A 22,632-nucleotide genomic window follows, 5' to 3' on the forward strand; every position below is an offset into this window, starting at 1 on the left:
TGAGGGTTTCCTTTGGGTGCTCCGGTCTCTTTCAAAAATGTTCAGGTTAGGTGAATTGGCCATGTTAAATTGCCCTGAGTGTCCCAGGATGTTTTGGATAGATGGATTATCCATGGGAAATTTGTGTGGGTTATGGAGATAGTAAAAAGTCTGACAACACCAGGTTTTAGTCCAACCTATTTATTTGATAATATTCTCACAAGCTTTCGAGGGGTTACCCTCTTCGTCAGGTGAATGGAGAGTTCTGGCCTCAGACAGAGCATATAAAGCACAGACAGTTTAGAGATTACTGATTAAAATGCGAATCCTTACACCTAACCTGCTGTTCAAGACCTGAAGTGGCTGACAATGTGAGTGGTAGGAGCACTGATCACAGTTTAAAGAGATGTGTATTGTCTCCAGACAGTACAGTAAGTGAGGTTTTGCAAACCCAGGCAAGTCACGGGGGTTACAGATAGTGCGACATGAACCCAAGATCCCTGTTGAGACCGTCCTCATGTGTGCGGAACTTGGCTATCAGTCTCTGCTCAGCGACTCTGCGCTGTCGTGTGTTGTGAAGGCCGCCTTGGAGAATGCTTACCCGAAGGTCAGAGGCTGAATGCCCGTGACCACTGAAGTGTTCACGGTGGTTCAGTGTTCAGTGGTCACGGGCATTCAGCCTCTGACCTTCGGGTAAGCATTCTCCAAGGCGGCCTTCACAACACACGACAGCGCAGAGTCGCTGAGCAGAGACTGATAGCCAAGTTCCGCACACATGAGGACGGTCTCAACAGGGATCTTGGGTTCATGTCGCACTATCTGTAACCCCCGTGACTTGCCTGGGTTTGCAAAACCTCACTTACTGTACTGTCTGGAGACAATACACATCTCTTTAAACTGTGATCAGTGCTCCTACCACTCACATTGTCAGCCACTTCAGGTCTTGAACAGCAGGTTAGGTGTAAGGATTCGCATTTTAATCAGTAATCTCTAAACTGTCTGTGCTTTATATGCTCTGTCTGAGGCCAGAACTCTCCATTCACCTGACGAAGAGGGTAACCCCTCGAAAGTTTGTGAGAATATTATCAAATAAATAGGTTGGACTAAAACCTGGTGTTGTCAGACTTTTTACTGTGTTTACGCCAGTCCAACGCCGGCATACCCACATTATGGAGATAGGGCAGGGGAGAGGGCCTGGATAAAATAATCTATTGTCAGTGCAGACTCAAATGGCCTATTTTGCACTGTAGGGATTCTATGAAATGTTCTGTGATATCTAGCGCCTGATCCAGATGAGTTCGATTACCTGACCTTTTGGGTCCATGGATTTTCTTTGTGTCTTTCAAGCGCATGTGTCTTCATCACATGTGGCTTTTAAATTGACACAGGCAATCACACACAAAATCATTTAAAATAAATTTATTTTCTTTAAATAAAGTTATCAAATCAATATGAAATAAAATTATATTCTTTTTAACAATCTATACCAATAAATATTATTCTTCTTCCTCTGCCTTTCTGTCCAGTGAGGCTGAATCCACGCCCACTTCTTCGTAATCCTTCTCCAGTGAGGCCATGTCCTCCCGTGCATCCTGGAACTCCCCTTCCTCCAGCCCCTCCCCCACGTACCAGTGGACAAAGGCTCGCTTGGCGTACATCTTATCAAATTTGAGGTTCAGGCGGGTCCAAGCCAAGGAAATTGCGGTGGTGTTGCTCAGCATACAGAGGGCCCGTTGCACCTTTGCCAGATCACCACCTGGTACCACCGTCGGGGGCTGGTAGTTGATGCCAACCTGTGGAGAGGGAAGGGAAAAGATGTTAGAGATTGATACTCAGATCGGTTGGTTGCCATGTAACTGCACAAACTTTATATTGAGGAACTGTGTTGTGTCTGTAACTATAGAAGAAGCCATCTCTGGTTGTTTATTGGGTTTTATCTGAGGTTTCAAGCTCCAGTTTCTGATGGAAGATATAGTGAGGCTGCAACATGAGCTAAGTCAATTCTTTATCACATCTTTTCCAATGTGGCTTTGATCCTCAGGAAGCAATTCTCATATTTTAAGAGAATGCTCTTGTGGTACATCCGCAACTACAATTGAGGATTGAAACTGAGAAAATTCAACCGAAAGCTTCAGTGTGGGCTTGTTTGAAACAGAATGAGGGAATGTTTGTTATTTTATTTTCCAGAACGGAGGGACAGTTTTTGTCCCAGATGGAAAAGATATCACTGTGTACACATGAGGAGGGATTGGCACAACCCAATATTTCCCCAACGGCCCATGGAATGATTACAGAAGTCACACTAACCTTGAACCCAGTCGGGCACCAATCAACAAATGAGATTGAACGCTTGGTCTTGATGGTGGCAATGGAGGCATTGACATCCTTGGGTACCACGTCTCCTCGATACAGCATGCAGCATGCCATGTACTTGCCCTGGCGGGGGTCACACTTCACCATCTGGTTGGCTGGTTCAAAGCAGGCATTGGTGATCTCCGACACCGAGAGTTGTTCATGGTAAGCTTTCTCAGCTGATATAAGAGGTGCGTAGGTCACCAGAGGGAAGTGAATGCGGGGATAGGGGACCAGATTGGTTTGGAACTCAGTTAGGTCCACATTGAGGGCACCGTCAAACCGGAGTGAGGCCGTAATGGACGACACTACCTGTGCAATGAGACGGTTGAGGTTGGTGTAAGTTGGCCTCTCAATGTCAAGGTTACGTCGACAGACATCATAAATGGCCTCATTGTCCACCATGAAGGAACAGTCAGAGTGCTCCAGGGTGCAATGGGTGACGAGCACAGCATTATATGGCTCAACCACCGCGGTGGAAATCTGTGGAGCAGGGTAAATGGAAAACTCCAGCTTGGATTTCTTGCCGTAGTCGACAGAGAGTCTCTCCATCAGGAGGGAAGTAAAACCCGAGCCAGTGCCACCCCCAAAACTGTGGAAGATGAGGAAACCCTGCAGTCCTGTGCATTGATCAGCCTGTAGGGAAATAAAGGAGAAAAGATTAAAATGGAGCAAGAAATTGGAACCATCATTAAGGATTGTCAATAACTATTGGTATAGGCAGCATTGTCCACTTTGGTGGGAATAATGGTAGGAAGGACTATTACTTACATGGCGAAAAACTGCAGCATGCGACGGTGCAGAGGGACCTCGGGGTCCTTGTGCATGAGTCGCAAAAACCCAGCCTGCAGGAGCAGCAGGTGGTCAGGAAGGCGAATGGGATGCTGGCCTTCATAGCGAGGGGGATTGAATATAAAAGTAGGGAGGTCTTGCTGCAACTGTACAGGGCACTGGTGAGGCCGCAGCTGGAGTACTGTGTGCAGTTTTGGTCACCGCACTTACGCAAGGATATTTTGGCCTTGGAGGGAGTGCAGAGGAGGTTTACTAGGCTGATACCAGAGTTGAGGGGGTTGAGCTATGAGGAGAGGCTGAATAAACTAGGCTTGTACTCGTTAGAGTTGAGGGGAGATCTCATTGAGACATATAAGATGATGAATGGGATGGATAGGATAGAGGTGGAGAGGCTCTTCCCGCTCAGAAAGGACACTAGGATTAGAGGGCACAGCCTCAAGATAAAGGGGGGGCGGTTTAGAACGGAGTTGAGGAGGAACTTCTTCACTCAAAGGTGAATCTCTGGAATTCTCTGCCCGTTGAAGTGGTGGAGGCTGCCTCGCTAAATATATTTAAGACGCGGGTTGATAGGTTTTTGATATGCAAGGGGATTAAGGGTTATGGGGAGAGGGCGGGAATGTGGAACTGAGACACGACAGATCAGCCATGATCTTACTGAATGGCGGGGCAGGCTCGAAGGGCTAGATGGCCCACTCCTGCTCCTATTTCTTATGTTCTTATGCAAGAGATGGTGAGATGGATGGCTGATGTCTGGAATAAGAGAGTATTGACTGTCAGGGAGAGGGAGAGTGGGTCTAAAAGTGGAAAGCAGTGGTGGTGTTGAGAGTGTGGTGCAGCCTTGGGAACAGTGTCCCAGCTCCCTTTTGTGCATGTTACTGGTCAGGGGAACATTGGAGTGAAATCAGTAAGTGACGCAGGAGTGACTGAATAGGATATGTCCACATGGCCATGAATAAAATTTAATTTACATCAAGACATTGGGACAGTGTGTGATGGTGGGATGGGGCAGTGGTAAATGGTGATATGGACTTTTTGTGTAGCTGGAATTTGCCAATGTCCCCATTACATAACTTACCACCTTCCGTATGCGATCCAAGACCAGATCCACAATTTCCTTTCCAATGGAGCAGTGGCCCCGTGCATAGTTATTAGCCGCATCCTCCTTGCCAGTGATGAGCTGCTCGGGGTGAAAGAGCTGTCGGTAGGTGCCTGTGCGGACCTCATCTGGGGACAAGGAAGAGGTCTTTGTCAATAAGAGCATAGAATATTTGATGACTTCAGGCCATATTTCATTGAGAGAACTGTCTGACTGAGCTATCAAAAATCACTCCTCTTACCAATGACTGTGGGCTCCAGGTCTACAAACACAGCTCGTGGGATGTGTTTACCAGCCCCTGTCTCACTGAAGAAAGTGTTGAACGAGTCATCACCACCTCCGATAGTCTTGTCGCTGGGCATCTGACCATCTGGTTGGATCCCATGTTCCAGACAATACAGCTCCCAGCAAGCATTACCGAGCTGCACACCCGCTTGGCCAATGTGAAGTGAAAGACACTCACGCTAAAGAGAAGAAAGAAGATCAGTCAGTATAGCTGGAAGGAGCAAGATGTGTGGTAAGCAGCAAATTCACACACCATGGATTCCTGCATTCTCTGCGAATCTTACCTGGTCCCTGATTGGTCCCCACACTTTCTGCAATGCTTCAGAAGGAGAGTGAAAGAGACATTGGGAGCAGTAACTTGGTACCAACCACCAAATAAAAAGATGCAATACCCCAAGTCTTGAACTCACAGTCATCAGCACAAGCCCTTCGAATGGGAGTCTAATCACCTGACCTCACCACAGGTAGTCCAAGTCGTGAGTTTGGATATTTTATGAAGTTTTTACTACATCTTGAATACTTCTGTATGTCACAAAATAGGTTTGAGGATAAATACATTGTCTCTAACAAAGTATGATACCTTGTGTACTAAAGTTGTGTAGTAGAGTTTGATAGTTTTGTGTTAATTTGGTAGAGCACAATAAAGGATATTTCTTTACAATAATTCTAGAGCTTGAGTGCCTTTGCCCACATCATCAGTTGACCCGAGTTCGAAGGCAACATTCTCCTGTGGATTTTATCTTTCTCCCACTTGATTTCCCTTTCTCAGTGAATTCCCATTCCACTGATGTATCCACTATCCCAATAAATTCTTAAGCCTCATTCTACATATCTTGCCAACCCTGTGAATTGCTTTGGCTTTCTAAAAATCCACAAGCCAGTGCAGCTCCCCTGCAGCCACTCACCATGATCTCCTTCTGCTCTCAAAGCTCCTGAGAATGTGCCGTGCGGTGATGCTCACGCTATTTATACTGCGCTCCTTAGAGCATTCTGATCAACTGAAGCTTGCTCTGATTGGCCTAGAAGAATAGAACACGACGGTTGCTTAGAGAAAGAATAACGAAGAAAGCATAACGCTCAGCACTGATTGGTTGTCTGCACAAATGGCGGAACAATTTGTTGGCGACATTCTGTTATTGGCGGAGCGCTAGGCAACAAAGTCAACTTTGTTAATCAAATAGCCTTCAATGAAACCATGATTAATAAAATATACATCAATTAAACACACCCATCAAAATCACATCCATCAGACCCCAGTCAATCCCACAGATCAATTACAATTCGTCAGGCTTCAGTATCTCCATCACAATCCCAGCAATTAAATCCATTCATTCTGACACTTCTCAATCACTGACCCATCAAAATGACAGCCATCAACAATACACTTGTCAAGAACCCAGCAATCGGATTGCCAACGAACAGAGCTACACCAAACAAATATTATCATTTCAGATGTCAGTCAAACACTCATTATTGTTGAATATATAAATGAGAATTCCATTGGACAGATTTCCATGAGCTCAGAGTCAATCTATCTGAGTTGCTCTCTTAAGTATTAAGTGCAGGATTAAGATTCATTGCATAGAAACTCGCAATTTATGCCAACCACCAACTTCGGACTTGATGCTTCTCTTGAGACAACTAACAAGACTCAGAATTGCATGAATCAGATTTTAAATCAATCACACCCCATCAATCACACCCCATCAATCAGAGTCACATCAATCACACCCCATCAATCAGAGTCACATCACATCCCATCAATCAGATTCAAGTGAATCATCCCCTCTGAACCTTATTTACAATAAACACACTCCATCAATGAGACCATATCCATCAGATCCCAAAAATCACAATAATCTCAATCACGTGCCATCAGTCGCAGTAACAGCAATCTCACCCCATCAATCACGGTAACAACAATCTCACCCCAATAGAATCATAAATCACAGCCTCTTAATCAGTGTCACCTCAATAAAAAAATCCTTAACAAATCAAATCACACTCAATGAGCTACAAATCAATCACAATGCATCAATCAAGAACAAATCAACCATTACAGAGCAAACTGATTTTTATATGTCACCAAGTCCTGGTGGACTTCACCCTAGGTTCTTAAAGTTGTCAATAGTGTGTTTAAATAGGCCTTTCTGATTGGCAGGATCGGATATGTGGAGTCCCACAGGTGTCCGTACTGAGGTTTCAACGTTTTTTAAATTTACACTAGAGAGGAGAGGAGGCCTTTTTGCAGATGAGATAAAGTTGTATAGAAAGGTATGTTGTGAAGAAGACACAGGAGTTTGCACTTGTGTACACATAGTTCAGTGACCGAGCAAAAACCTGGCAGAGCAGTAAGGCCTTTGACAAGGTCCCTCATGACAGACTGGTGCAGAAGGTGAAGTCGCTTGGGATCAGAGGTGAGCTGGCAAGGTAGATACAGAACTTGCTGAATCATAGAAGTGCCAGATCATCAGATGCCATCATGTCACGTGAGAATACCATCCACCCGGTATACACTTACAACTCCGCCAATGTTGTCTACCTGATACACTGCAGGAAAGGATGTCTCAAAGCATGGTACAATGGGAAGACCATGCAGATGCTACGACAACAGATAAATGAACACCGCTTGATAATCACTAGGCAAGAGTGTTCTCTTCCTATTGGGGAACACTTCAGCGGTCACGGGCATTCGGCCTCTGATCTTTGGGTAAGTGTTCTCCAAGGTGGCCTTCACGACACACGACAGCACAGAGTCGCTGAGCAGAAACTGCTAGCCACGTTCCGCACACAAGGGGACGGCCTTAACTGGGATCTTGGGTTCATGTCACACTTGACTGGGCTTGCAAAATCTCATTAATTGTTCTGGCTGGAGACAATATACATCTCTTGTCCTGCTGGGGACAATACACATCTCTTTAACCTGTGCTTAACCGTCTCTCCACTCACATTGTCTGTACATTTAAGGCTTGATTACCTGTAAAGACTCGTATTCCAATCATTACTTTGTAAATTGAGTTTGTGTCATTATATGTCCTGTTTGTGAACAGAACTCCCACTCAACTGATGAAGGGGCAGTGCTCTGAAAGCTAGGGCTTTTGCTGCCAATTAAACCTGTTGGACTTTAATCTGGTGTTGTGAAACTTTTTACTCGATCATAGAAGACATAGGGTAGCAGTGGAAGGGTGCGTTTCTGAATGGAGGGCTGTGACAAGTGGCGTTCCTCAGGGATCAGTGCTGGGACCTTTGCTGGTTGTAATATATATTAATGATTTGAAGGAAAATTTAACTGGTTTGATGAGTAAGTTTGCAGATGACACAGAGGTTGATGGATTTACGGATAATGATAAGGATTATCAGAGGATATAGCAGGACATAGATTGGTGGAGATTTGATCGGAGAGATGGCAGATGGAGTTTAATCCAGACAAATGTGAGGTAATGCATTTTGGATGACTTTATACAGATAGGAAATATATAGCAAATGGCAGAACCCTTAAGAGTATTGATAGGCAGAGGGATTTGGGTGTACGGGTACACAGGTCACTGAAAGTGGCTGCATAGGTGGAGAAGATAGTCAAAAAGGCATATGGCATGCTTGCCTTCATCGGCTGGGGCATTGAGTTTAACAATTGGCAAGTCATGTTACAGCTTTATCGCCAGCGACATCCATGTGCCACGAATAAATAAAAAAAGACCCATGCCATCAAAACAGTCCCCCAGTTGGCAGCATGGTTAGTGCAAGCTTGGAGGGCTGAAGGGCCTGTTCCCGTGCTGTAATTTTCTTTGTTCTTTGAAAAGATACTATGATACAACACCCTACAGACTCTAGCGTTGGATCAGGCTATCCAAATGTAAACTGTACGTGCCTATGTCAAACTGGCAGTGGTTCACAGCCATGCCCCCTCCCCAAGGAAACAGTTATATGGTTGCCTCAGATAGTGCTTTGTACATCAGAAACTGGCATTGGTTGTAACAGGTACTGGAACCAGCACTGCCAACAGCCACAGAAGTTGAGTCAGCAATCATTGTCCCCTGCACAGGTGGAGACAGAGGCCCACTCCTGCTGCCAATGCAGAGTGCCTAGCAGCCACTGTGCACACCTTAAGCATGCCTGATATCATCCGCCATGTGGATAATAATCCAGGAGCTTCCTAAGCGCAGCTGACTGATGCCGATGTGTGCTCGGAGTGGCTAAGCAAACCTCTGAATTCAAGGACTATTTACTTAGGTGTATCTTTGTGCCTAAATGGGTGGTGGAAGGGGAGGAGGTTGAGGAGGGATGCATTTGGGCTTTAAACCAAGTATTTGTGGCCCATGGTTGTGTTGCATGCTGTTCAAATATTCAATGCTGTATTACTGCACTTAATATTGTTCTTTGCATAAGAACATAAGAACATAAGAAATAGGAGCAGGAGTAGGCCATCTAGCCCTTCGAGCCTGCCCCGCCATTCAATAAGATCATGGCTGATCTGTCGTGGCTCAGTTCCACTTTCCCGCCCTCTCCCCATAACCCTTAATCCCCTCTCTTATCAAGAACCCATCAACCCGCTTCTTAAAAATATTTAGCGAGGCAGCCTCCACCACTTCAACGGGCAGAGAATTCCAGAGATTCACCACCCTTTGAGTGAAGAAGTTCCTCCTCAACTCCGTTCTAAACCGCCTCCCCCTTATCTTGAGGCTGTGCCCCCTATGTGAATATGGATTGTCTGAACTCAATTGGGGAAGATGTAGAATGGATATCCATTTGTATATTGCCATGACCTGTGTACAGGAAGTGACATGATGGTAGCCAACACGAGCTCTGATTGGTCAAAGGGATCCGGTTGCTTCGGGAAATGTCAACACAAAATGGAACGTTGGAGCAAGGCATTGATTGGTTGCTGTGTGTAATGGGAGGGACTATTTCATGGTCACAATTGATTAGGGGAGGGGCATTAGACAACCAGAGCTTCCTCTATTAGTCTCCAATCCCAAAGAGACAGACAGAACCTTTCATTCAGACCTCCTCATAAGACTCATTTATCAAAGTCCCAATAATCAGACCTGAGTTGAAACCATTTCAAAACCTTCCCCTGAACAATTGCCATCTGTCAGTCCCTGGTATATCCGACACCCATCCATCAGATCAGTTCCTATTTGACTCACTGTTATCAGAATCCTATTTGTCAAATTTGCAATCTATTGGCTAAGAAACCATCAGGGTCCATCCATCACACGTCATTCATTAAATCCGAATCTATTCAATCCTGCCAATAATCCATTAAATCACGATCTATCAGAGCCCGTCCAAGAGACACTATCCAATAATTGATAATCTATCAGAGCCCATCCAACAAACACAATCCATCAAATCAGAATCTATAGAACCCTACAGTGCAGAAGGAGGCCATTCGGCCCATCGAATCTGCACCAACGACAATCCTACCCAGTCTCTATGCCCATGTATTTACCCTAGCAAGTCCCTTGACACTAAGGCACAATTTAGCGTGGCCAATCCACCTAATCCGCACATCTTTGGGAGGAAATTGGAGCATCTGGAGGAAACCCACACAGACACGGGGAGAATGTGCAAACTCCACACAGACAGTGACCCAAGCTGGGAATCAAACCTGGGTCCCTGGCACTGTGAGGCAGCAGTGCTAACCACTGTGCCACCCTATGATAGGCCATCTATCAAATACAATCCATTGAAGCACAGTCTAATAACCTTTATTCACTTTGCTGTATATTCATTTCCCCAAGCAGATTAACATTGGTCAGACTGCATCTGTCCTACCCAGGTTCAACATCACGCAGGTCATAAAAATCATAAGATCATCCATTAGGCCGTCAGCCTGATACAACACAATACCCTCTGCCCATCAGCCTGATCCTCTTTATTGCATGCTGCCCACATCTGTTATATTCCAATAACCAACTCGCCATGTAGCGAGTTGATACTATCCATCTCTTTCATGCCCACCATCATCTCATTTCTGAAGACCCACATAGTCACAGCATTTCAGTAACTGGGACACCACTTTCCTGTCTCTGTGAGCTCACCGTGTGTCAGTTAGCTGCATCCTTCTTTCCACGTTTCATCATTCAAATATCTGCAGATCAGTCCCATACCCACCCCAGTGCTGACTTGTCAGATCCAGTGTATCAGCTTCCATCAGTCAAAGGTCTATCAGCCGAAACATAACTAATCGTCCATAATCCATTAAATCACTATGTACCTGTCCCATGTGGGTGAGGGATTATATTTCAGACACACAGCCACCAGATACCAATCACTGAAGTCCCCATCCTCTCCTTCAGGTCTCCATGAATCACATACTCACTGTTCAGTTTCTCACCCACTCACAATCCACTCTGATATCCCAGCATTTCTGCAGCACTGGAATCACAGACACAGCCATCCCTGTCACAAGGACCGTGACTCCTGTAAACTCCCTGTCCCTCTAGATCCCATCTCACATTTCTTCTATCAGAGTGATATTTATAGAATCAGGAATCCTAGAATCCCTACAGTGCAGAAGGAGGCCATTTGGCCCATCAAGTCTGCACTGACCACAACCCCTCCCAGGCCCTATTTCCATAACCCCACAAATTTACCCTGTTAATTCCCTGACATGAGGATCAATTTAGCATAGCCAAGCAACCTAACCCACGTGTCTTTAGACTGTGGGAGGAAACCGGAGCACCCGAAGGAAACCCATGCATACACAGGGAGAACATGGAGACTCTACACAGACAGCGACCTGAGGCCAGAATGGAATCAGATCCCTGGCACTGTGAGGCAGCAATGCTAACCAATGTGCCACCGCACCGCCCCGCAGATAAATCATCCAGGATTTGAACCTGCAAATTTTCTTGCAAATTTGTTCCGCTGAAAAGCCTAACAGTCTGATCATCAGCTCCACGTAATCAGATCATGGAGATAAGATTTCCATCTTGGCACCCATATCTGTCAAATTTGAGACACCTACATACCTGCCAAAACCACATCCATCAACTTTTCTCAATCATTTTCAGACCTGAGAGATCTATTCTACCAGATTAATTTCTCTCAGAAAAGATCGAAAATGATTTCCCTATTTATCAGAAAGCAATTTCTCAGCCACATCATCTACATATGTTGTGATAGATTCTATTAATTCTGTCCATTTGCTTCAAGGATCAACTATATGATTTCCCATCTACCAAGTACCTTTTCTTTTCTCCTTAGAGAGACAAAGGATGAAAGGATGGTATAAGATGTTGAGAGGTATAGATCGGGTGGATTCTCAAAGGCTTTTTCCAAGGGCTGGAATGGTTGCTACAAGAGGACACAGGTTTAAGGTGCTGGGGAGTAGGTACAGAGGAGATATCAGGGGTAAGTTTTTCACTCAGGGTGGTGGGTGAGTGGAATCAGCTGCTGTCGGTGGAGGTGGAGGCAAATTCGATAGGACCTTTCAAGAGACTTCTGGATAAGTACATGGAACTTAATAGAATTGAGGGTTATAGGTAAGCCTAATAGGTATGGATATCATCGGCGCAACTTATGGGCCAAAAGGCCTGTTTGTGCTGTAGTTTTTCTATGTTCTATATTCTAAGTACCTGACTTGCTTCCACTGCTCAGCACGCACTTATGCTCCATACCACAAGACGTTAGTTATCAGGTACCAATCTATCAGAGCTGCATTAGCAAGACTTATCCATTACATAGACATTTCATTAATCGATTTCTAACAAACCCACAACGGCAGATTCCCATCGCCCAAACCCAAATCTCAGGTTTAACTGAATCAAACTTACATTTACTAGAAACCATCTATCAGAGCCCGTTAGCCTGAGTTCCACAAGGTGAAGGCAGCCTCAACCAGGATCTTGGGTTCATGTCACACTACATATCACCCCCACAATTTGGCCTGGGTTTGCAAAATCCTACTAACTGTGTTGGCTTGAGACAATTCACACCTCTTTAACCTGTGATTATCCCTCTCTCCACTCGCACTGTCTGTACCTGTAGAAACTTGATTACCTGTAAAGACTCACATTCCAACCATTATCTTGTAATTCTGTCTCTATATGTTGTGTTTGTGAACCCACCTCTCCACTCACCTGATGAAAGAACAGCACTCCAAAAGTGTGTGTTCCACATAAACCTGTTGAACTTTAACCTGGTGTTGTGGGACTTCTTACTGTGCCCTCTCCAGTCCAATGCCGGCATCACCACATCATCACATATAGTTGTCACCCACCTTTTATCAGATCTCAGCAATTAGTCACTGATTTATCAGAATCTCATCAATGTAACAGTCTAAAATCAATCAAATAATATCTATCAGATCACATATCTCATCACTATATTTGCATAACCTCGTCCATCAAATCCGGATTGGTCAGGTTTCCATGTAACAAGGGTTAGTCAAGCAGAATCCCACTTGTCAGAGATCAGTCTTTATTTCCTCACTTATCAGACCCCAGCAATTTGCAATATGTTTACCAGATGAATGTTTTCCAGATAGAAACATAGAAATCAGATGCAGGAGTAGACCATTTGGTCCTTTGAGCCTGCTCTGCCATTTATTTTTATCGTGACTGATCTTGAAATTCAATATCTTGATCCCACCTTCCCCCCACCCCCATCCCCATCCCTTGATACCTTTAATCCAAGAGTTATAGCTAATTTCTGCTTGAAATCACAACATTTTGGCCTCAACTATTTTCTGTGGTAGGGAATTCCACAAAACCATCACTCTCAGGGTGAAGAAATATCTCCTTGCATCAGTCTTAATATATGATCCCTAGCACTGGATTCCCCCACCATCGGGAACATTGTTTACGACTACCTTATCTAATTCTGTTAGAATTTTATAAGCTTTTGTGAGATCCCCCTTGCACTCGTCTAAACTCCAATGAATATAATCTTAACAGACTTAATCTCTTTTCAAATGACGGACCTGCTATCCCAGGAATCAGCCTCGTGAATCTTCACTGTACTCCTTCTATTATAGCAAGGACATCTTTCTCAGATAAGGACACCAAAACTGCACACAACACTCCAGGTGTGGCCTCACCAATGCTCTATACAATTGCAGTAAATCTTATACTCAAATATTTTTGCCATGAAGGCCAACATACCATTTGCCTTCTTTACTGCCTGCTGTACCGGCATGCTTATTTTCACTGACTATGCACGAGACCTCTAAGATCTCGCTGTGTATGCAGCCACTTATATAATTATCTGCCTTCCTAGTATTGTTACCGAAGTGGATAACCTGAAATTTATCCACGTTATACTTAGTTGCCATGCTCACTCACTTAGCTTGTCCAAACCACGCTGAACATCTTTGCATCCTCCTCATTGCTGACCCTCCCACCCAACGTTGTTTCATTTGCAATGTAAGAGATAATACATTTAGTTCCCTCTTCCAAATCATTAACATATAATGTGAACAGTTGGGTTTCTAGCACAGATCCCTGCGCTACCCAACTAGTCACTGCCTGTCAATTCCAATGCTTTGCTTCCTGTCTGCCTACCAACTTTCTATCCATCTCAAAACATTAGCCGCAGTCGCATGCACCAAAACATTATATACTTGTCAAAATTGTTCTGAAAGTCTAAATAGACCACATCCACCAGTTCTCCTTAGTCAACTAGCTACATCCTCATAGAATTCCAGTAGATTCATCAAGAATAATTTCTACTCCATAAACCCATGCTGAATTGGTCTGACTATACCATTGCTTTCCAAATGCTTACAGATGGAATCCTTGATAATAGATAACTCCCCCAGCACTGATACTAGGCTCACTGGTGGATAATTCCCTGCTTTCTCTCTATATTTCTTTTAAGTACCAGGCTTACATTAACTCCCCTCCAAACTGTAGGAACCAGTCCAGAATCCAAAGAGTTTTGGAAAATTACCACCTACTATTTCCAGGGCCACTTCCTGCGATAAAGATAGTTGGGCCCTGGAGATTTATCCACCTTCAGTACTATCAAGTTCCCCAAAACCATTTCTCTACTAATAATTATTTCCTTTAGCCCTTCACTAAAACTTGTTTCTTTGAGAAATTCTGGTACATTATTCGTGTCCTCCTTTGTAAAGACAGAAGGAAAGTCTGAATTACTCGGCCATTTCTTCATTCCCCATTATGAATTCTCCTGTTTCTTATCATTTTTGTTTATCCTTTTCTCTTTACAAACCTATAGAAATGTTTACAGTCTGTTTTTATGTCCCCCGCTCCATTTCTTTCACACTCTATCTTCCCCTTCTTAACCAATCCCTTGATCCTCCTTTGAACCTTAAACAGCTCCCATTCCTCAGGTCAATTGCTTTTCTTGCCAACTTGTATGTTTCTTCTTTGAATCTAACAGTATCCCTAATTTCCCTTCTGAGCTACAGTTTGGTCTCACTTCCTGTACCACTCGTGCGCCAGACAGGAATAAATAACTTCCAGCTTTGATTTATCACATATATTGGAACATTGTAAAATACTGTTCTATTGTCGGGTAACAAATCATGCCCGGTTATGGATATCCATTTTCAATAAAATACAACATAGATCCACAGCCAGGGACAAACCCACCAAAAACACTCTATCTAGCTAGAATCAGCAAACAGAGAACACAGACACTGAAAGCAGACACCTAGTTGCTACAGTACTCAAACCATCAAGGACTGGGGACTAATATTTATAACCCATAGAGAAGACACGCACATCAACAATACTCCGCTGTTTCCATGAGCACTGCCCATGTGATCTGCCAGTGAGTAAAGGACTTATTATCTACAGAATAAAGAATGCTCACTGGATGAGAACATGGAGGTCTCACTTCAAACACTCTAGACTGAATATTACTGTGTCCTGGAGCCCTTGCTGCCAGAATCAAATGGACAGCAATTATCTTTAGCACAGCCATTTTGATAGGCCAGGAAGGTGTGAATCTGTACTACTGTACCTGGCCAAGCCATTTCCAGGTAGACCTGAACATGTGAACTCGCATCATTATATGAGATCAGACCATCTCCTGACTGATCGAAATTTGTGAATGTATACTATTGTGTTATACGAAACAGCTACAAGAGTTGAAAATTGTGTAAGTCCTACAGAAACATATAAATAATTAGAAGTTTCTGGCACTTGTGGAAGCATCTTGGGAGAGTAAGATCTGTATTGCCTTCCCACTGGCGCATCAAAGCTATCTTGATTGCTGAACCTTGGCTCTGGGTGTGAAGTGAATTGTCGTAACTTTCATTCCTGTCAACAGTTTCTTATGCATGATACAGACAAAAATACCACTCATAGAGCATATAGGGGAGAAGGAAAGGAGAGAGTGCAGAAAATAGTGTCACTGCTAAGGTATAGAGAAGGATCAACTTAATATATGGTAAGCCCATTCAAAAGTCTTATGGCAGCAGGGAAGAAGCTGTTCTTGACTTGCATGCTGCGTGTTCTCAGACTTTTGTATCTTTTTCCTGAAGGAAGATAAAATAGTGTAATTCCAGGATGCATGGGGTCTTGATTATGCTGGCTGGTGGTCTGAGGCAGTGGGTAGTGCACATGGAGTCAACGGATGGGAGGCTGGTTTGCATTATGGCCTGGGTTACGTTTACAACCCTTTGTAGTTTTTGCAGTCTTGGTCAGAGCTGGAGCCATGATATCTCCAGAAATGATGCTTTTTATGGTGTATCTGTAAAGATTGGTGAAAATCGTAGCAAACATGCTAAGTTTCCTCAGAGAAAGAAGAGCTTTCTGAACTGCAGCGTCAGGGACCAGGAGGGACCAGGACATATTGTTAACGATCTGGACACCTATAAACTTGAAGCTCTTGACCATTTCCACTTCACCACTGTTGATGTAGACAGGGACATGTTTGCCGTGACGACTATCTTCTTCGCTATACTGAAATTGAAGAAGAGATTATTGTCATCGCACCATTTCACCAGATTCTCTATCTCTTTCTTGCACTCTGTCTCATCATTGCTTGAAATCTGACCACTATGTCTGTGTCATCAGCAAACTTGAAAATGGAATGGGAACGGAATTTGGCCACAATCATAGGTGTATAAGGAGCATAAAAAGTTATGACTAACCTTTTGAAGCACTTCATAATGATGCAGTCAGAGCCAAAGATTACTAGTCATTAAGACAAGCTGGGTTTTGGTTGATTCAGGGATGATGGCCATCTTCCTGAAGCTGCTAGGGACCTGAAATATGAGTATGGAGAAGTTAAAGATATCTGCAAATACCCCTGCCAGCAAGATCTGTAAAGCATCCTGGCCATGTGCTTTACATGGATTGACTTTCAAGAAGGTCCATCTGATGTCTGTGATGGTGATCAGATGGATACCAATTCAGCCAAGGCTTCTGGGGCAGATGAAATCCTCTTGCTGACCTCTTGCTCAAAATTGGCATAGAATGCATTACGCTCACTGGGGAGTGGGGATTGGGGGGGCGGGGTGCACATTGTTGCCAGCGATTCGACACCTTCACCTTATTGCCTGTTATGTCATGTAGATCTTGCCATAATCGGCGAATGTTTGTGTGGCTAGCCTGGGATTCTAGCTGGGTTTGGTACTATCTCTTGACGGTTCTCTTTTGAGGTTCATCTCTGTAGGACTTCATCTATTCATTCCTTAAATGTCTGCCACGCCTGTCCACTGTCCTTTCTTTCAGTAATATGCAGTCAATCATAACTCCACCCCCCGCATAGTTATCTTTATTGAGATTCAGGACCCTGGCCTCAGAATCAACTACGTCATGATCCACCTTGACAAAGAATTGTATCATATTATGATTAGCCATTCCCAAAGGTTTCCTCACAGCTAGATTGCTAACTACTGCTTTTTCCTTGTACAGTACCCAGTCCAGGATAGCCTTTTCCCAAGTTGATTTATCAGTGTATCAGTCCATAGACGCACCTCGTGAAATTCCCCCTCTATTGTACTGTGACTAATTTGACTCTCCCAATCTATATGCAGTCATAATGGCAGATGTTTCTTTAACATATGCATCTCTGATTTCCTGTCTAATGCTATTCCCAACATTAGCACTAGTGTTTGGTGGTTAGTATACTGCCCTAAAAGGAGAAAGATTATCTAAATAGTGATATATTGGGGAACATAGATGGACACAGGGATCTGGGTGTCCTTGTACCCAATCAATGAAAGTGGAGAGGCAAGTGCAGCAAGCAATTAGGAAGATAAATGGTTGGGTAGCATGGTCGGTGCAGGCTTTGAGGGCCAAAGGGCCTGTTCCTGTGCTGTATTTTTCTTTGTTCTTTGTTCATCCAAGTATTGCAGCTCGTTGATAGGCTTCCATTCCTCAAATACTCACTTCCACCATCATCAACCAACTATGACATTAGTGTGCACCATCTAAAGATTAAGTGTGAGTCTCAGCAAGTCTCCTAAGGCAGCAACTTCCAAATCATAGGCAGTTACCATCTCAATGGACAAGTGCATCAAATACATGGGAACACCACAGCCATGAAGTTCTCCTCTAAGTCACTAACCACGCTGACTTGGAAATATATCAGAGTTCCTTTAATGTCTCTGGTCGCTGTCATGAAACTATCTATAGCACAGGAACTGCAGCCACTCGAGACATTAACTCATCATTACCATCTCAATGGCGATTAGTAATGGACAACAAATGCTTCCCAAGGACACAACGTACATCTTCCGTAATAATGAGTAAACAAAATGCTCGCTATTTTTCATAGCCACATCTGCTAAAGCTGATCTCTCTCACTCACTTGTTTAATTATGAATGCATTAAATACTCTGACCAGATTCTTGCAAGTGTCTCTTCATATCTAATACATCCATGTCATAAGTAGTCTTCTATCTGCCACAGCTGTTTCGATCTGTTGCTTCATTACAAAGCCCATAATCAGATACAAATCTATTGGACAAGTCCAACCGCCATGGAAATCGTAGCAGTCAGGGCAGGATCATGCAATGGTGCGTTGACCACTGGGGCAAGAGCAGCCAGAAAATCTTGCACATTACCTGCAAATCATATAGTCATAGAATCCCTAGAATGTAAAAGGAGGCCATTCAACCATTGAGTCTGAACGAACCACAATTCCATCCAGGCCCTATCCCCATAACCCCATGTGTTACCCTGGCTAGTACATCTGACATTAAAAGGCAATTTAGCATGGCCAATCACCAAACATCTTTGGACTGTGGGAGGAAACCCACGCAGACACAGTGAGAATGTGCAAACTCCACACAGACAGTGACCCAAGCTGGGATTGAACCCAGGTCCCTGGCACTATGAAGCAACAGTGCTAATCACTGTGCCACCCAGTTCACAGAGGGTGGAGAATGAATGAGGGCTTCAACAGGGGGAGCAGGTGAGTCTTTACTGAACTTTGAGGGGATTTAAGAGGGAATTTGTGAAGGGGAGAGGCGAAATATAGTATCTAGTATAAAGAGGAAAGTTTTTTAGTGACGATTTGTCTGCATGGTGAGGAGGCTCGTCTTATTTTGTTGTTTAGTGCGGATCACGAATGGCGGGGATTTCTGCGTGCAATATGGAAGGAGTTTAGTGTCGCAGTTCATCGTGCAGCTGCGACGGGCGGGCGAGTGTTGGGCCTCAGGTCACGGGCGGACTCTGACAGGAGAATGTGGTCGTTCGGGTCAGCCGCGGAAAAGGGCATCCACCATCTTGTGAAGGTCGGGGTGAGTAGTGAGCCAGCCGCCATTTTGGAGAGGACAGCCGTTGTGTCGGGGAAAGGGTGGCCATCTTGTGAAGGTCGGGATGCAGGTCGGACTGTCATCTTGTGGAGGTCGGGTTCAGGTGTACAGCCGCCACTTTTTGTTGGTCAATTTAAGCGGAGCGGGCGCCATTTTATGAAGGACCGGATGAGCTGGCTGTGCGCCATGTTGTGAAGGACAGGATGAGCCAGTCGTTCGCCATTTTGTGAAGGGTATGGTTGGCTGTAGGTTTACCTGGTGTGGCCTTTCTCGTTGGGATGTGAAGGCTGCTGTTTTATGTAGTTAGGGTGGGGAACAAGAGCAGTTTGTTTGGGATGCGATGGTCAAGTGGCTGTTATGGTGGGGGAAGAAGACAGTCACAGAAAGAATAAAGGCAAAGAATAAAGGCTGGTACTGGAATGTGAAACATGGGTTAAAAACACTACCTGGAGGCCTTCTAGGGGGAACCAGACATGATGAGTTGGGAACTTAAAAAAAAGTTGGGAACTTTGTTTTGTTTCGAAACTTGGGGAGGGGGCTGAATTGTTTCTGTGGCTGTACTTGGGATTGTTTTTTAAAGCTTTAACGCACTGTTCAGGAGCTGAAAAGGGTGGGACGAGGTGTTATTGCAGAACAGAAGTTGATCGTGAAACTCACCCATTACATGTTGATCGAAGTGAGATGAACTGGTGTGATTTTTTTTTCCAACCTATCTGATGCAACTCGAACAGATCTCAGTGAATCTTCAGAGGGCCATCAGAAATCAGCCCTGAGAAGAGTCCGATCATTGAAAAGAATTCAAAGAAGTGTTGTAGGCTTTCCAATGTCCATTAATGGACATCCTATTTATTTTTTAAACTACATCCATAGCTACAACTTAAACTCTGTTATTTTTTCTTCCTTCTCTTAGAAACCCACTAAATATCTCTTTTCATTACTGTTGTCATTCTCGTTTTCCATCAGATAAGTCCCACTTTTAACTCTGTCCTACTCTGTTCAACTATCAGCTCTCCTATAATGTCTCTTCTATTATCCTGTTCACTTCCCCACATCTCATCTCATCTGTATATCTCATAGCTGTTCCTTTCCTTCAATGTTCATCCATTCCACTGGGTTCCTTTCCTAATTTGTAACTATAATAATCTGCCAGTTTAGTGGTAAAAGCAGGTTTACCTATCAAGCCCGCTCTGCATCTGATACACTTTTCAGCCTTCCCATTTTCAAAAATTGCTCTGTGTTTAGAGTTACTTCTACCTGTTGAGTGATTGGTTCACTAATTTTGAACACCCACACTACACAGCCCAACTAGAATGCTGTTGGGTGATATAGGAGTTTTTCAGAGACCTGTGTATTCTGGTGGCTTCTTACAAGAGACTTCTGTGTATTAATACAATTCAGCAAATAAACAAAATTAACGAGACTGCATATTCTGATTGAAGATATACTTTATTGACCAAGGCCTGCTTCCAATATGTGAGGGAGAGCAAATTAAGGCAGCTCAAATTAAATTATCAAGCCGTTCTGTAATTATACTTCTTCAGAAATCATCTTTCCACCTACTCTGTCCATTTTATAGGATGGACCAATTATGTTAATATGGGTTGGCTATATTCTGGCAGCATGAGAATTTATTGGTCCATATAATCTGAAAGTTCCCACCCACTTGTCTCTGAGCAACTTCAACTACTAGAGAATAGAGTTCAAAGGTACCTTGCCCACGGCCTCTCAATTACTTGGGTCTTAGAGTTCCAAAGTTCTGTTCTCACTGACTGCTAAGCTTTTCTTATCAGTAGAAATTGAATTATCCCATTAATTGGGAATCTATACTGATAACAATTGTGCTCTGTGGCTGTATTGTCCTTAAAGAATGTAGTTCATCTCACTTAGCTTTCATCCCATTATGCCTTGGAGCAGTTAATTTTTGGCCAAGGTGTACAGAATACTTTCAAAAATACATATTTAAAATCTCTACCATTGGTTATAAGTGTTTCTATGCAACTGTATTTTTGTAATTCCAGGTGCATCATATTTTTCTGTACTATGTTCATTTCTAAATTAGTCTACCCCAATTTAATTTGTCTTCTGTGCCAGACTATCCTTATTTCCCCTCACAGGTCACTGTGGCTATGTAATAATTCTCATCATTTTCAGACTGCGCTAAGAGTGATGTAGACAAAGGCATGCCCACCACTAAGATTCCTGAAGCCAATGCCTTCATTTTGTTGACATTAAGAGAGAGATTATTGTCATCGTACCAGTTCACCAGATTGTCCATCTTTTTCCTGTATTTCTTCTCATCATTATTTGAGATCCAACTCACTATGGTCGTGTCATCAGCAAACTTGAAAATCGAGTTGGAGGGGAATTTGGCCACACAGTTAAAGGTGTATAAGGAATATAGTAAGGGGCTGAGGACACAGCCTTGCTTAGCCCCACTATTGAGAATGATCGTGGAAGAGGTGTTGTTGTCTTATCCTTACTGACTGCGGTCTATGGGTTAGGAAGTCCAAGGATCTAGTTGCAGAAAGAGGAGCCGAGCCCCAGGCCATGAAGTTTGGAGATGAGTCTCTTACAAATAATGGTGACAAAGGCCGAGCTGCAGTCTATGAATAGGAGTCTGACATAAGTGTCTTTGTTATCTAGCGTGTTCCAGGGTTGAGTGTAGGGCTAAGGAAATGGCATCTGCTGTGGACCTGTTGTGGTGATAGGTGAACTGTCACGGATCCAGGCAGCCTGGGAGGCAAGAATTGATTTGAAAGTATTGAAACTTAGTCTGCGAATGTTGTGGGTAGTAAGAATGGAAGATAGAATTTTGGCATTCTTTGCTAATGGAATGGCGTATAAAAATAGGGAAGTACTGTTGGAAATGCAAACTACAATGGTAAAACAGTATCTGGAGTACTGCATATTACTTGTCAAAGGATGTAAATGCATGAGAGGAAGTTAAGAGATAGATCACCAAATTAAGTTCAAGGGTGAATGAGTGGACTTAGGTGGAGAGATCGAGAGCTTAAATCTCTACTTGCTGGAATTATGAAAATAAGGGGCAATATAATTGAGCTATATTAGATGTTAAATGGGCTTGACAGGACCGACGTAGAGTGGATGTTTCCCCATGTTGGTTAATTTCAAATGAGATGCCATAGTTTTAGGCTAAGGCATAGCAGGTTTAAAACAGAGATTAGGAAAACTTGCTTCATTCAAAGGTTGTGAACGTGTGGAATTCCCTTCACTGGCATGCAAGTGATGCTGGAACACTGAACAAATTTGAGGAGAAAGCTAGATTTTTAGTTAGTAGTAGGATGGAAGATTAGAGGGAGTGGGCAGAAAGACCGTGAAAAGGCCCAGCTAAAATCTGCCGTGATCGAATTGAATAAAAGAACAGACATGAGGGGTGAAATTGGCTACTCCTGCTCCTAATTCCTATATTGCACGTTCCCTTTCC

General features: G+C 43.7%; 1 protein-coding gene across 1 annotated transcript; it reads right to left on the reverse strand.

Annotated features, from left to right (window-relative positions):
• Positions 1–1,475: 1,475 nt before the first annotated feature.
• LOC145338081 (tubulin alpha-1C chain-like) lies at positions 1,476–4,596 on the reverse strand. The gene is made up of 4 exons (XM_080182863.1): positions 4,461–4,596; positions 4,199–4,347; positions 2,287–2,967; positions 1,476–1,772 (listed from the first exon to the last, which is right to left on the reverse strand). Exons 1-4 carry the CDS (start codon positions 4,579–4,581, stop codon positions 1,476–1,478), a joined length of 1,248 nt encoding a protein of 415 aa, XP_080038989.1. The 5' UTR covers positions 4,582–4,596.
• Between the last annotated feature and the right edge of the window lie 18,036 nt (positions 4,597–22,632).

Source organism: Carcharhinus amblyrhynchos, unplaced genomic scaffold, assembly GCF_965287045.1.
Source record: "Carcharhinus amblyrhynchos unplaced genomic scaffold, sCarAmb.v2.hapA scaffold_92, whole genome shotgun sequence".
Lineage (NCBI taxonomy): Eukaryota > Metazoa > Chordata > Chondrichthyes > Carcharhiniformes > Carcharhinidae > Carcharhinus > Carcharhinus amblyrhynchos.